Below are 11007 nucleotides of genomic sequence, written 5' to 3'. Positions count from 1 at the left end.
TGAACATTCACTCTGAGCGGAAATGCAAACAACCGAATGTGCTTCGAGTAAAGTTGGTTGTAGAAAATTACATACAACGTCCTCTGTTATCTTGTTGAGCTTAAAGTTCGTACTTCCTTTATCTTTAGAAAATGCAAAAAGATAACATGGCTTCTAATAATTGATCCATCAATTGTTTCATATTAATTACATGACCCACCAACAATACAACGAAAAACGTATTTTGTAGATAAAGTAAAGCGTAAGATTCGTAATTCTTTTATCTGAAATTAAAAAAGTTCATAATAAGCTTCAAAGTTACATGGTTTTGCTTAATTAATAAAATGGATTACATTTGTTCACTAGTTTTTGTAAGATAAATTATTTTGTATTTAAGATTTGTACGTTTTAACATCTGCAAACACGTGTTTACATTATGCACATCACTTGCAACGCAATGTATTATGGTTTAAGTCTTATATTAAGTAGCCCTATAAGCAAAAATAAAGTTATGTGAAAAAGGAGGGAAACGGGTTGGTACCTCGGGAATTTGGAAAATTGTGTTCAAAAGAAAATTTGTTTATCAAAAGCATATTGTCATTAATGATATATTTTATGTACAAAAGTAGAATAGTAAAAAGGTATATTATATAATGTTGGTCAGAGTCGTCTTATATTACAAGGAACACTTATAGACAAGACGTTAAATATTGAATTTTAATTATATTTAGCGTCAATATTAGAATACATTAACATACATTTATATTAAAAAACAACAAGATTGATTTATACAATTTCTTTTTAATTGCTTAATGGGAAGATATTTTCAACTGACACATATATCTGTGATTGGAATCTAAAAAAGTATCCGGTGAATTACAAAATATATAATATGTATATATTAACTATATTTTAAAATAATCTTTCAAAGAATTGGCAAGCGGTATTGCATTGCATTAAGTGATTTTGTTACCGCTGTTGTGCAAAAGGCAGGTGCGAAATAAGAGCATTTAACCTCCACGTACACAAAAGCTAATGAGAAAGTTATCACAATTTCCAATTTCAATCAGTTACAAATACATGATAATCAAAATACAAATAGGAGAAGTTTTGACTCTGGAAAAAAGTAAAGTTGAACATGAGATTGGCACTCGAGATGGGTGAGACACCGCCACCTCACAGAGAGAGCCTTAGTCTACCACACTGCTAACGGAGTAAGCACCACAGTCCTATTAATAATATACTGTCGCGCTAATCTACATCCATTTACAAGGACACCTAACACAAATAAAACTAGTACGTAACGAAGTGATCGTAGTCATATAAGTATGTATGTATATGCGGCTAGCAATCGCACAAAAACATAGTGATGTTTAGCGAGAGCTCGAGTGCTTACTCCGGAACTACCACAATGATTAGTCTTCGTCCATGATGCAATGAGAAACCCAACCTGTTAACTAGGCTTATTCTATGTAGGAATATAAAACACCCTAAAACGCTGTGGTCAGAGAAGTATTGTCCCGTCACTAGTCTTGGCTCACTGATTCACACATCGCTATCCCTATTTGACACCACAAAATTGGCAGTAGATTTCAAAATACTCTATCACTAAATAGAATTGCATCTAGAGTCAATAACAACCTTGATTTTGGAGAAATTTAACTGACATATATTTTATAATTAATTACAAATACAAATACTTAAATATTTAATAAAAAGAATATACAGGACTTTAACTACCCTTCACTGGAAGAAGCTCTCCACGTCCGCACTTGCCTTCACGCTTACACACTTTGTCTTACAATTGTCTTTGAAATCATTAAATGTACTTTTTGGTTCCAAATCATTACATTTTTATAGAAGCACACAAATCGGTTTCTTTTTCTGCTTTTGTTTTTTCTCAGGTGATTTTTTGTTGATTTGTCGAACTAGATCATAAAATATCTAAAACAATACACAGCGTTAAAACACTGCACAATCCGACACGCAGCACAATACTCACATCAACAACATTTATTTTAGCTTTGGCAGAGGTTTCCATGAAGGCACAGTTGAACTGGCGCGATAGGTTGTTTCCTTGTTCTTTGCCTACCACTCTTTCCTCTTCCAGATCACACTTATTTCCCACTAACACCATCGGAACATCATCGGTGTCCTGACAAACAAAAACAAAACTCTACAACTGACCCTAACTAGCTCATTCACATAACACTTTTTGTATTTTGCACCGCAATTCAAACTAATTTTGGTGATGCACGATTGCACAACTTTATTAAAAATTTCTTGTTCAAAAAACTAAGTTATTAAAAAAACAAACAAGATATTTTTATAGAATTGTATGCTGGCCAAAAATACCAAACTATGCACTCTTTCTTTTAATGAAGAGAAGAAAAATGTAAACTTGTTGAACAGTGTAATAAATAAGTAAAAAATAATCAAATAAAAACAGAAAAATAGATGTAACAATCAATTTAGCGATAACAACTCCCACTGTTACGAAGAAAAAGTGGCCCATGGTAATAATCGAGAATTAATAATTTTCATTGTATGAAAACAACTAAATACTAAATAAAATGCCAGTTAGTTACGCAGTTTACGAAAAAAATTAGATAATTACTGACGCGAAAAAGTGGTACACAAAATATGGAAGCATTAGCCGGAAGTTGCCTGTATATTTGCATTATCAGTAGATTATATTCTGTTTATCATTAAACGAAGCTTTTATGTAAATTTTGTCATGTAAAATAAAATAGGTGCTGATCAATGACCTCTACACATGTGCAGATGTAAAAAACGTAATAATAAGAGTTATGAGTGGTAAAAGTATTGCTTACATGTGTGAAGTGAACCTGAAGGAGTTAAAAATATAAAACAACGACGTGTTAATAGGTGGAAGGGTGGAAATGAGTAATAAAGCAGGTCAACTTTTCCAATATGTAGATTAGAAACGTAACATAAATAGTGATCAATCTCATGTTGACCTTGGGTTTTATTTTGATAATGAATGTAACATTGATATGGATTGATACATATGCAATAAATTCGGTTTTTGTCGCAAATTTTAGCATCTAAAAGAGCGTGTTTACGTGTGACGTGAACTAAATAGTGACCTTAGAGGCAATTAGTCATCGGTTTTAAAGTGTGTGTAATTAATTGCAATTAAATTGAATGTACCTTGACTCTGAGAATTTGTTCCCGGAGGTCTTGTAGATCATTAAATGTTGATTGTGCTGTAATTGAATAAACCAAAACAAAACCTTGCCCGTTTTTCATATATAAATCCCTCATCGCCGTGAATTGCTCCTAAAACAATTTTTCGAAATGCAGTGTTTATGAGAGGCGGAATGTGGGACATACTGTGCCTGCTGTGTCTAAAATTTCAAGCATGCACTGTTGCCCATCGACTTCGACTTGTTTCCTATAGCTATCTTCAATAGTAGGGTCGTATTTCTCGACGAAGATTCCTTGTACAAATTGCACGGTGAGTGCCGATTTCCCTACACCCCCGGACCCCAAAACGACGATCTTGTATTCACGCATTTTCCCAGTTGCACAAAAACTTCAGTCTATCTGTAACGAAAATCGAGTGAAGATAAATCGCCGAATTCCGGGCGGTTGTGAGTAAGCGAAACTACGAAAGCGGCCTAATCTCGGTGGTTAACCACAACCCAACAGGATGCTAGCGCACATGGAGCAGACACCTAGTGATCAATCCATGCAGATTTGCAAACAATTCTACGAATCGGGGCTAATTAGGCGGGATTTGCGCCCCCTGTCACAACTCACGATACATACATTGGGTGTCCAGCTCCTGGGGCCACCGCGGTGCCGCTTCCGGTCACAGGTTCGTCCACTGCACTCCGTTTTCGGTTTTAACGTCAGAACGGCCCGAAACCACTTCAATTTACACTGTCATGGCTCAACGCTTCAACAAATACTCACTAGGTGAAACTATTTCAGTTTTTTACGGCATTGCCTTTTCAAGGATATGCTCATACTCTCAAGGGTGCTCTGGGAGGAGTTGGGCGTGATTTACATGAAAATGGGAAACTTACCGTGGGCTAAACACCGTTATTTCAGGATCGGGCGATGCCGTTGGTAGTTGATGGTAGGTGTATTAGCTTTAGCTATAGATATAGCGTATAGCTGGAGCTGCTGGCAATGGCAATTACTCTGCTCCCTGCTCCCCCTTCACCCCTTCGTTTCACCAAGCGCATGCCACCATGCCGCACCCGAGACAAGAACGGTCGATAAGACAGGAAAACGCAACGAGAGTTCCACACTCGCAACAGAGAGGCCACCACCAACACCAAAGCCACAGACCAGCACTTCCCAAAAGTTTTGTTACATAATTCCAGAATTCATATCTTTTTTATTATATAATAAATAAACTCAAAAATCGAAAACTTGTTATTATTTTTGAACAAACCCTTTATAAATCAAAATCCTTTGAAGGATGTATCCACCATTACAACAGAAACACCAATTCCCAAAAAAGTTTGGTTACGTAATTAAAAAAAATAATATATCTTTTTAATTATACAATAACTCTGAGATATATTTCCACCATCACAAGAAAAACAGCAATTCCCAAAATACTAATTACATAAATTATCTTATTAAATGAATCTCAAATCAATGAATATTAATAAATATTAATCTACCAGTCGTATTATTAAAAAAAAAAACAAGTTAACCTTGTACCTCCAAAACCAATTGAAGAAAAAATTTAGAGTTTTGAAATTTCGCAAAAAAAAATCTTCATAAATGATCGTATTTTTAAAATATTTACTAATGTACTAATTAGTTTTTTCGTAAAATGCATAGCTTAGGCACAAAACGTGTTCAATTAAAAATTAAAGACGTAACACCTCGAAAAACCGGCTTCTCATAAATTATATTTAGGGTATAAATTCGAGATGTATAGAATAAATGATTAATACCATGCGATCATTTAAATTTATAGAGGAGGAAGTAGGCAGTTTTTTTCTTTGTATTTGATAAACTGGTGCAAATTAAGAGAAAAATATGTATCCTAACTGAATATTACTATTCGAAATTTTATTATTTGTCCCTTCAGCTCGATCAGTATGTTAAAAATCTATTACAGCATACTCTAATGATAAATTCAAATGATTACGTGGTATTTAATAACAATCAGACGTTTACTTACCTTTTTTGTAAAGACAGTCTTTTTTAAATCCCTCAGTTTTATAGACAAAATTTTTAGACTAGTCTGATTTTAAATAAAAAACAAATTATGTAAAAACCTATTTGACAATAATGTCAGTGCCCAAACAAGCTTTACGGTAAAAAATATTGCAAACCTGCTTGGATGTGAGCTCCCGCAAACAGATCACTCGTTCACAAATTTTTTGTGAAAGGAAATGTCAAGAAACAACCCTTATTTATGTGTTTTTAAACGCCAAGCGAAACGACTTTAATAAAGTAATTCTTTGTATAAAATAAATAACTCATTTCTGCTTTAATTAATTTCGTAGTATCGCTTAATATTTCTGGCTTAATCAAGGTAAGAATGAATACAGTTATGTTTAATAAAAATTGCAAGAAGGAAATTCCTCGTATCGTAAAATATGTGTTCATTAAAAGGATTGGAATCTCGATGTCGCCAGTGAATAAAGCAGGTAGTGTAAAGCATAACAAAAAAGCGTCGTGATCAATGATTAAACAAGAATTCCGACTTTTATGAAATACGTAGATTCGGAATTGATCATGTTTTATTGCATTGTTTTTTTAACAGTGAAATAAAATGAAAATGTGTATTGAGAGCGAAATAAAAGTGGAAATTTACATAAAAATGACGGCATCTCCAAATGAATCGAACGTTTATCTATAGCCCCGAGTTTAATTTGATTAAAAGCTCCCAACTCTAGGCGGGCACCTATACCCCTATATGAAAAAATCACTTAGACGGATCCAGCGTGTGGTGTTGTCTCAAATTTTAATATATTTTTTAATACAACGTAGCGGGAAGACAGGAAAGGTTAATCTCATAGCTTAAACGGTTTTTAATTAGTTTTTTATAAGACGGATATTACCGTTCCATCTTATTCTCAATCCGGCGACTAGCGGAAATCAAAATCTCTTCAATTTATCCAAGTGTCGATAAAAAAAACTGCAGTCACATTTAGTAAACAGCAGTGGCGGCTCGTGTCAAATTCATATTTTAGACGAAGCTAGCAAAATAAAACTACACAAAATAAATTTAATTAATTTTCATGATGAAGGAACACACTTAAATTAACTCTCGGGAAAGCTGTTTCTATAGACAAATCGAGTCGAAACTCATTACCAACTTAGGCCAACAATTGAATAAATTTCAAGAGGAATGTAACGATTCCGTCAAAGCAAATCGAATATTCGACAAAGCGTCGCTTATGAATTCGGCATTATTTAAATTGTCGTAAATTCAAATGATCGAATTAAGCAAGATAATTGCGTAGAAATATTCATTGTTGCAAGTTCAGACACATGCGCTTTCATGAAAACACGCTTGCGCCAATGTTAGATTACTCGCCCGGCGCCTCCACCATTTTTACCGGTCACACTTATTTGTTCAATAAGCGATCGATACTTTTGAAATATCAATTACATGATCATTCTAATGACGGGTTGGGTTGGTTATTAATTTCCTGTAGTAGCAAACGCAATTTATTACGTTTATTGTCACAATGTATTGATATGTTGGCGTTATTTGGAAAGGTTGCGGCTTGGACGGGGAAAATAAAATAAAGTGCAGTTGAGATGAGTTGAGTTGAGGCATTGGTAATGTCAATTTGTAAGTAGTGTGGAGTGTGGATCTTGGGCGATCCCGTCACGCTGCGACAAGAATGTACACATGCGCCAACACTCATTGATCTGCAAGAACAGCATCCGTAAGAAGCTGCAACGTGCGTAAAACCATTGAAGTGGAAGTATTATTAGGAATCCGGCGGTGACGAGGACGGTGAGCTAGAAAAGCAGGCGCAGGAGTGGTTCGTGCGCGGTCCATGTGTCTACAGCATCCCTGCTGGTCTGGTTCGGGTCGGGTTCGGGCAGTGGGCTCGCGGTAGCGCAGTAGCACTTTGGCGGAGGAGCATCCGACTCGCAATGGCTTTAGTATACGAATGTGCAAAGTAGGCACGAGATAGTAAACATGAAGTAACTAAATCTAAACCATCTGTCGGTAAAACTAAACTATATGTATATACATGTGTATGTATAGTATCGCCAGTACTGTGATACATAGGTATATATGTATAAACGCTAAACTTAAACTCATGAACCGAACATTTAAACAATTGTGTACTAATAAATAATGCTTTAAGCTAAACCCGACTAAATAATAAACGATTCTAACATGAAACCGCAATAAACCAAAAACTAAACTCAACTCTAAACGATCGTTGGAACACAGCACTGGCGCGAGCTCTTTACTGCTAATATCGCTACCCATGGACAGTGGCATGCAGCAATGTCAATTCTACTGCGGTCCACGAGCACTGACGCTCTTTGTCCTCTTGCACATCTGCCTGTCGCTACCGAACGGTAGGCTCTAGGTCTTGCTCTTGGTCTTAGCCATGTAGTCACTGCCCCAGTTACCCTTCTCGCCTAGTCGTAGATATTTCAACCCGTCCTTCCTTGAATCAAGGTCATGATTGAAATCGTTAGCTTGACGCAACCCTTGCTTTTAGAATCTTTGGCGGGATACAACGAGAAGCGACTCCTTCACAAATTGCTTGACCATTACAACGTACTGGAACGGCCGGTTGCCAACGAGTCGGACCCTTTGCAACTCAGTTTCGGTTTAACTTTAATGCAAATCATCGATGTGGTAGGTTGACGAAACCGCTAACTATCCGCCCATAACTCGAGTAATTGCATAATTGCAGGACGAAAAAAACCAGCTGCTCGTCACCAACATTTGGCTAAAGTTGGTGAGTTGGTCGCTTGTTGGTTTTGTTTGGTATAATAGAAGGGGTGGTTGTTTTGAGTTTTACGCGATATCGGGAGGGTGATTATGTAGTGGGTCCTTTGTGCCGGCGAACACAATTCTGGTATGCTCATGTGAGTTTGAGTTTTGAGGAGTGTGAATGTCAACGGCGATAAGTTGATCGGTGTGCGAATAATTTGACAATCGTTGAACGCGGGGGCGGATCGGTCGCGCCCTAACATCGGTTGACAGGTGGCCTATCACCTTCCAGATCAGCGATTTACGTTGGTCCGTTTCAGGAATGGAATGACATGAACTTGCGATGGAATGCATCCGAGTTTGGCGGCGTCAAGGACCTCCGCATACCTCCACATAGGCTGTGGAAGCCGGATGTTCTTATGTACAACAGGTAGGAAGGTACTAGGATTCGACGGTTTTTGATTTTTTTTTTGTTTTTTCATTTGATTAGCGCCGATGAGGGCTTTGACGGGACGTACCCCACGAACGTGGTCGTACGAAACAACGGCAGCTGCTTGTACGTGCCTCCCGGAATTTTTAAAAGCACTTGTAAGATTGACATCACGTGGTTTCCGTTCGACGACCAGCGATGCGAAATGAAATTTGGAAGTTGGACTTATGACGGATTACAAGTAAGTTTTTTCGTCGGTAGCTAGGCTATATCCGGCGGATGATTAACTCGCTTTCAGCTCGATCTACAATTACAAGACGATGCGGGAGGGGATATCAGCAGCTTTATAACAAACGGCGAATGGGATTTGCTAGGTGAGCCAAAACTAATAACTCCGAACTCGATATTAGCCACAACCGGTTGATTTCAGGAGTTCCTGGCAAACGGAACGAAATCTACTATAATTGCTGCCCTGAGCCGTACATCGATATCACATTCGTCATCATTATTCGACGGCGGACACTCTACTACTTTTTTAACTTGATCGTACCGTGCGTGCTTATTGCTTCCATGGCGGTATTAGGGTTCACTCTGCCTCCGGACTCCGGAGAGAAACTCTCACTAGGAGTCACGATTTTACTATCTCTGACGGTGTTTTTAAACATGGTTGCCGAAACGATGCCTGCTACCTCAGATGCAGTTCCACTGCTGGGCACCTACTTCAACTGCATCATGTTCATGGTGGCATCGTCGGTTGTCTCAACCATTCTTATTCTCAATTATCACCATCGCAACGCTGACACGCACGAAATGTCAGAATGGGTAAATGCAAATCAAATCGAACGAAAAACACCCGAGTTATTTCCCCGTTTCGCAGATAAAGGTCGTTTTCCTGATTTGGTTACCATGGCTTCTACGTATGCACAGACCGCACGGCAGTTGTGAGTACGGGCAACAGCCGAGTCGACCCGCATCTGTGGCAACAGATCGCAAACCGCTGCACTTTCAAGACGTGGAGTTGAAAGAGCGTTCTTCCAAAAGTTTGCTTGCGAACGTGTTAGACATAGACGACGATTTTAGACACAACCATCGCGGCGGCGGGACTCCGACGCCCCTCCCGACAGCCACCTTCTTCCGAACAGTCTACAGGTACGCCAGTAATCGGCTCGATTTGCGTCAAAGCAAATAATGTATTTTTAGGCAAAACGAAGACAACGGAAACGGAGGCCGACTCCACGAGTCGCTCGTGTCGAACCACTCTTGTCTAAGTGCAGATTACGAGCTGGCGCTGATTCTGAAGGAGATCCGCTTCATCACCGACCAGCTGCGTAAGGAAGACGAGGCCGCGGACATCACCAGAGATTGGAAATTCGCGGCCATGGTGGTCGACAGACTGTGCCTTATTATATTCACTCTGTTCACGATCATCGCCACGTTAGCAGTGCTGTTCTCGGCACCTCACATCATCGTATCGTAGCTACCCCGACCCCGGCTCCTCGCAAGACCCTCCCCGAAGCTAGATCCTGCTGATGATTTCGGGCTCGGATCGGGATCCGAATCGATCCCCGCGCTCGCGCCACCAAAGCACCCATCAATAGTTGGCAGTCGTTTTATACGGAAATTTGGTTTTGTATCGTGTTCTTTAGGGTATTAACACAATCATACTGTGATAAATCAAGTTAAATGTTGAGTTAGTCAGACGAGATCGTGAATTGGCATAGGCAGAGCGGAGCGACGAGCGTTTCACTTTCCTCGGACTATGTGATAAGAGGACAGGCCAATGGAGATTGGAGACTCACAATTCGTCTCTTGTTCGCCTGTTTCGCACTCCGAAAGAACCCGTGCCATTTGCGAACCCGACAATAGTAACGTGCAATGTTTTGTCCGCGAAGAGAGGGACACGATTGTTTCTGTCGCTGTTCCCCACTTCGTATTGTTACTTGACACATTGTTAATGGCGTTTTATATTGTATGACGTGTAGAACTATATTTTTCTCGTGGAATTTGAAATAATTTAATTAATAATTATTAAAAAATTCATTACTAAAATTTATAAAAGAAACAAAACGAAACGTTGGTATGATTAGATAATTCGGATGAAGTCTTAGAAACCGCTTCATCTTTTTTTATATTTTGTCCGTCTAGCATGCTACGTAGGATGTAACTGTCATCTATGGACTTCTCTATCCTGTACATACAGAACCTAACTTAGGAGCATAGCTGGTGAAAAAGCACTTGAAATTCTAACATATCCTTTCAAAGTCATGTAACGTACAGAGTCGTGTATAAAAAATACTCATGTCTCTAGTGGGAAAACGTCGTGCGTGTTTCCGGTGTCGCAAAAACCACGCTTTTCATTGAAAATACATTTTCTCGAATTATTTGTAACCAGACAAAAAAAATTCCATGCAATATCCGGACTCTTCGTCGAATGAAGGAAGTTGCTCAAATAATATTAAAACGCCGAAAATTGACATCGACTCTTAATCGAGTCCGGGAGTCCGGATAAAACCGCGCGCTGGAGAAACAAACAAATCGCAACAATACATCGCCAACGTTCTTCCACTGTCAAGCAAGACAATATCTCGTCAGTTAGGGCTATAATTCTTATTCTTAGTCTTTATTTACATCTTAATATAGCAAAAGAATGCGGTAAATACCGAAACCATTGCGAGTGCGAGTCCTT

At 38.6% G+C, this 11007-nt stretch overlaps 2 protein-coding genes across 6 annotated transcripts; one reads left to right on the top strand and one right to left on the bottom strand.

Moving 5' to 3' along the window:
- Positions 1 to 682: 682 nt before the first annotated feature.
- On the bottom strand, positions 683 to 4227 carry Rap1 (Rap1 GTPase). Of its 5 annotated transcripts, none has more exons than XM_008201639.3 (6): positions 4035 to 4227; positions 3775 to 3904; positions 3337 to 3545; positions 3154 to 3282; positions 1982 to 2134; positions 683 to 1923 (listed from the first exon to the last, which is right to left on the bottom strand). In XM_008201639.3, the coding sequence occupies exons 3-6, from the start codon at positions 3517 to 3519 to the stop codon at positions 1834 to 1836; spliced, it is 555 nt and encodes a 184-aa protein (XP_008199861.1). In that variant the 5' UTR covers positions 3520 to 3545; positions 3775 to 3904; positions 4035 to 4227; the 3' UTR covers positions 683 to 1833. The 5 variants fall into 5 exon arrangements, with proteins under 5 accessions (XP_008199861.1, XP_008199859.1, XP_969742.1 ...); XM_008201637.3 differs by having other exon boundaries at positions 3337 to 3549; positions 3775 to 3920; positions 4035 to 4224; XM_964649.5 differs by having other exon boundaries at positions 3337 to 3549; positions 4035 to 4224.
- Positions 4228 to 7433: 3206 nt separating this feature from the next.
- nAChRalpha7 (nicotinic Acetylcholine Receptor alpha7) lies at positions 7434 to 9798 on the top strand. The gene is made up of 9 exons (NM_001109950.1): positions 7434 to 7527; positions 7674 to 7813; positions 7872 to 7916; positions 8212 to 8321; positions 8382 to 8562; positions 8620 to 8695; positions 8752 to 9143; positions 9199 to 9470; positions 9522 to 9798. Exons 1-9 carry the CDS (start codon positions 7434 to 7436, stop codon positions 9796 to 9798), a joined length of 1587 nt encoding a protein of 528 aa, NP_001103420.1.
- Positions 9799 to 11007: the final 1209 nt, after the last annotated feature.

Source organism: Tribolium castaneum, chromosome 10, assembly GCF_031307605.1.
Source record: "Tribolium castaneum strain GA2 chromosome 10, icTriCast1.1, whole genome shotgun sequence".
Lineage (NCBI taxonomy): Eukaryota > Metazoa > Arthropoda > Insecta > Coleoptera > Tenebrionidae > Tribolium > Tribolium castaneum.
The sequence above is the reverse complement of the archived record's forward strand: the minus strand, read 5'-3'. Positions and strand labels throughout refer to the sequence as shown.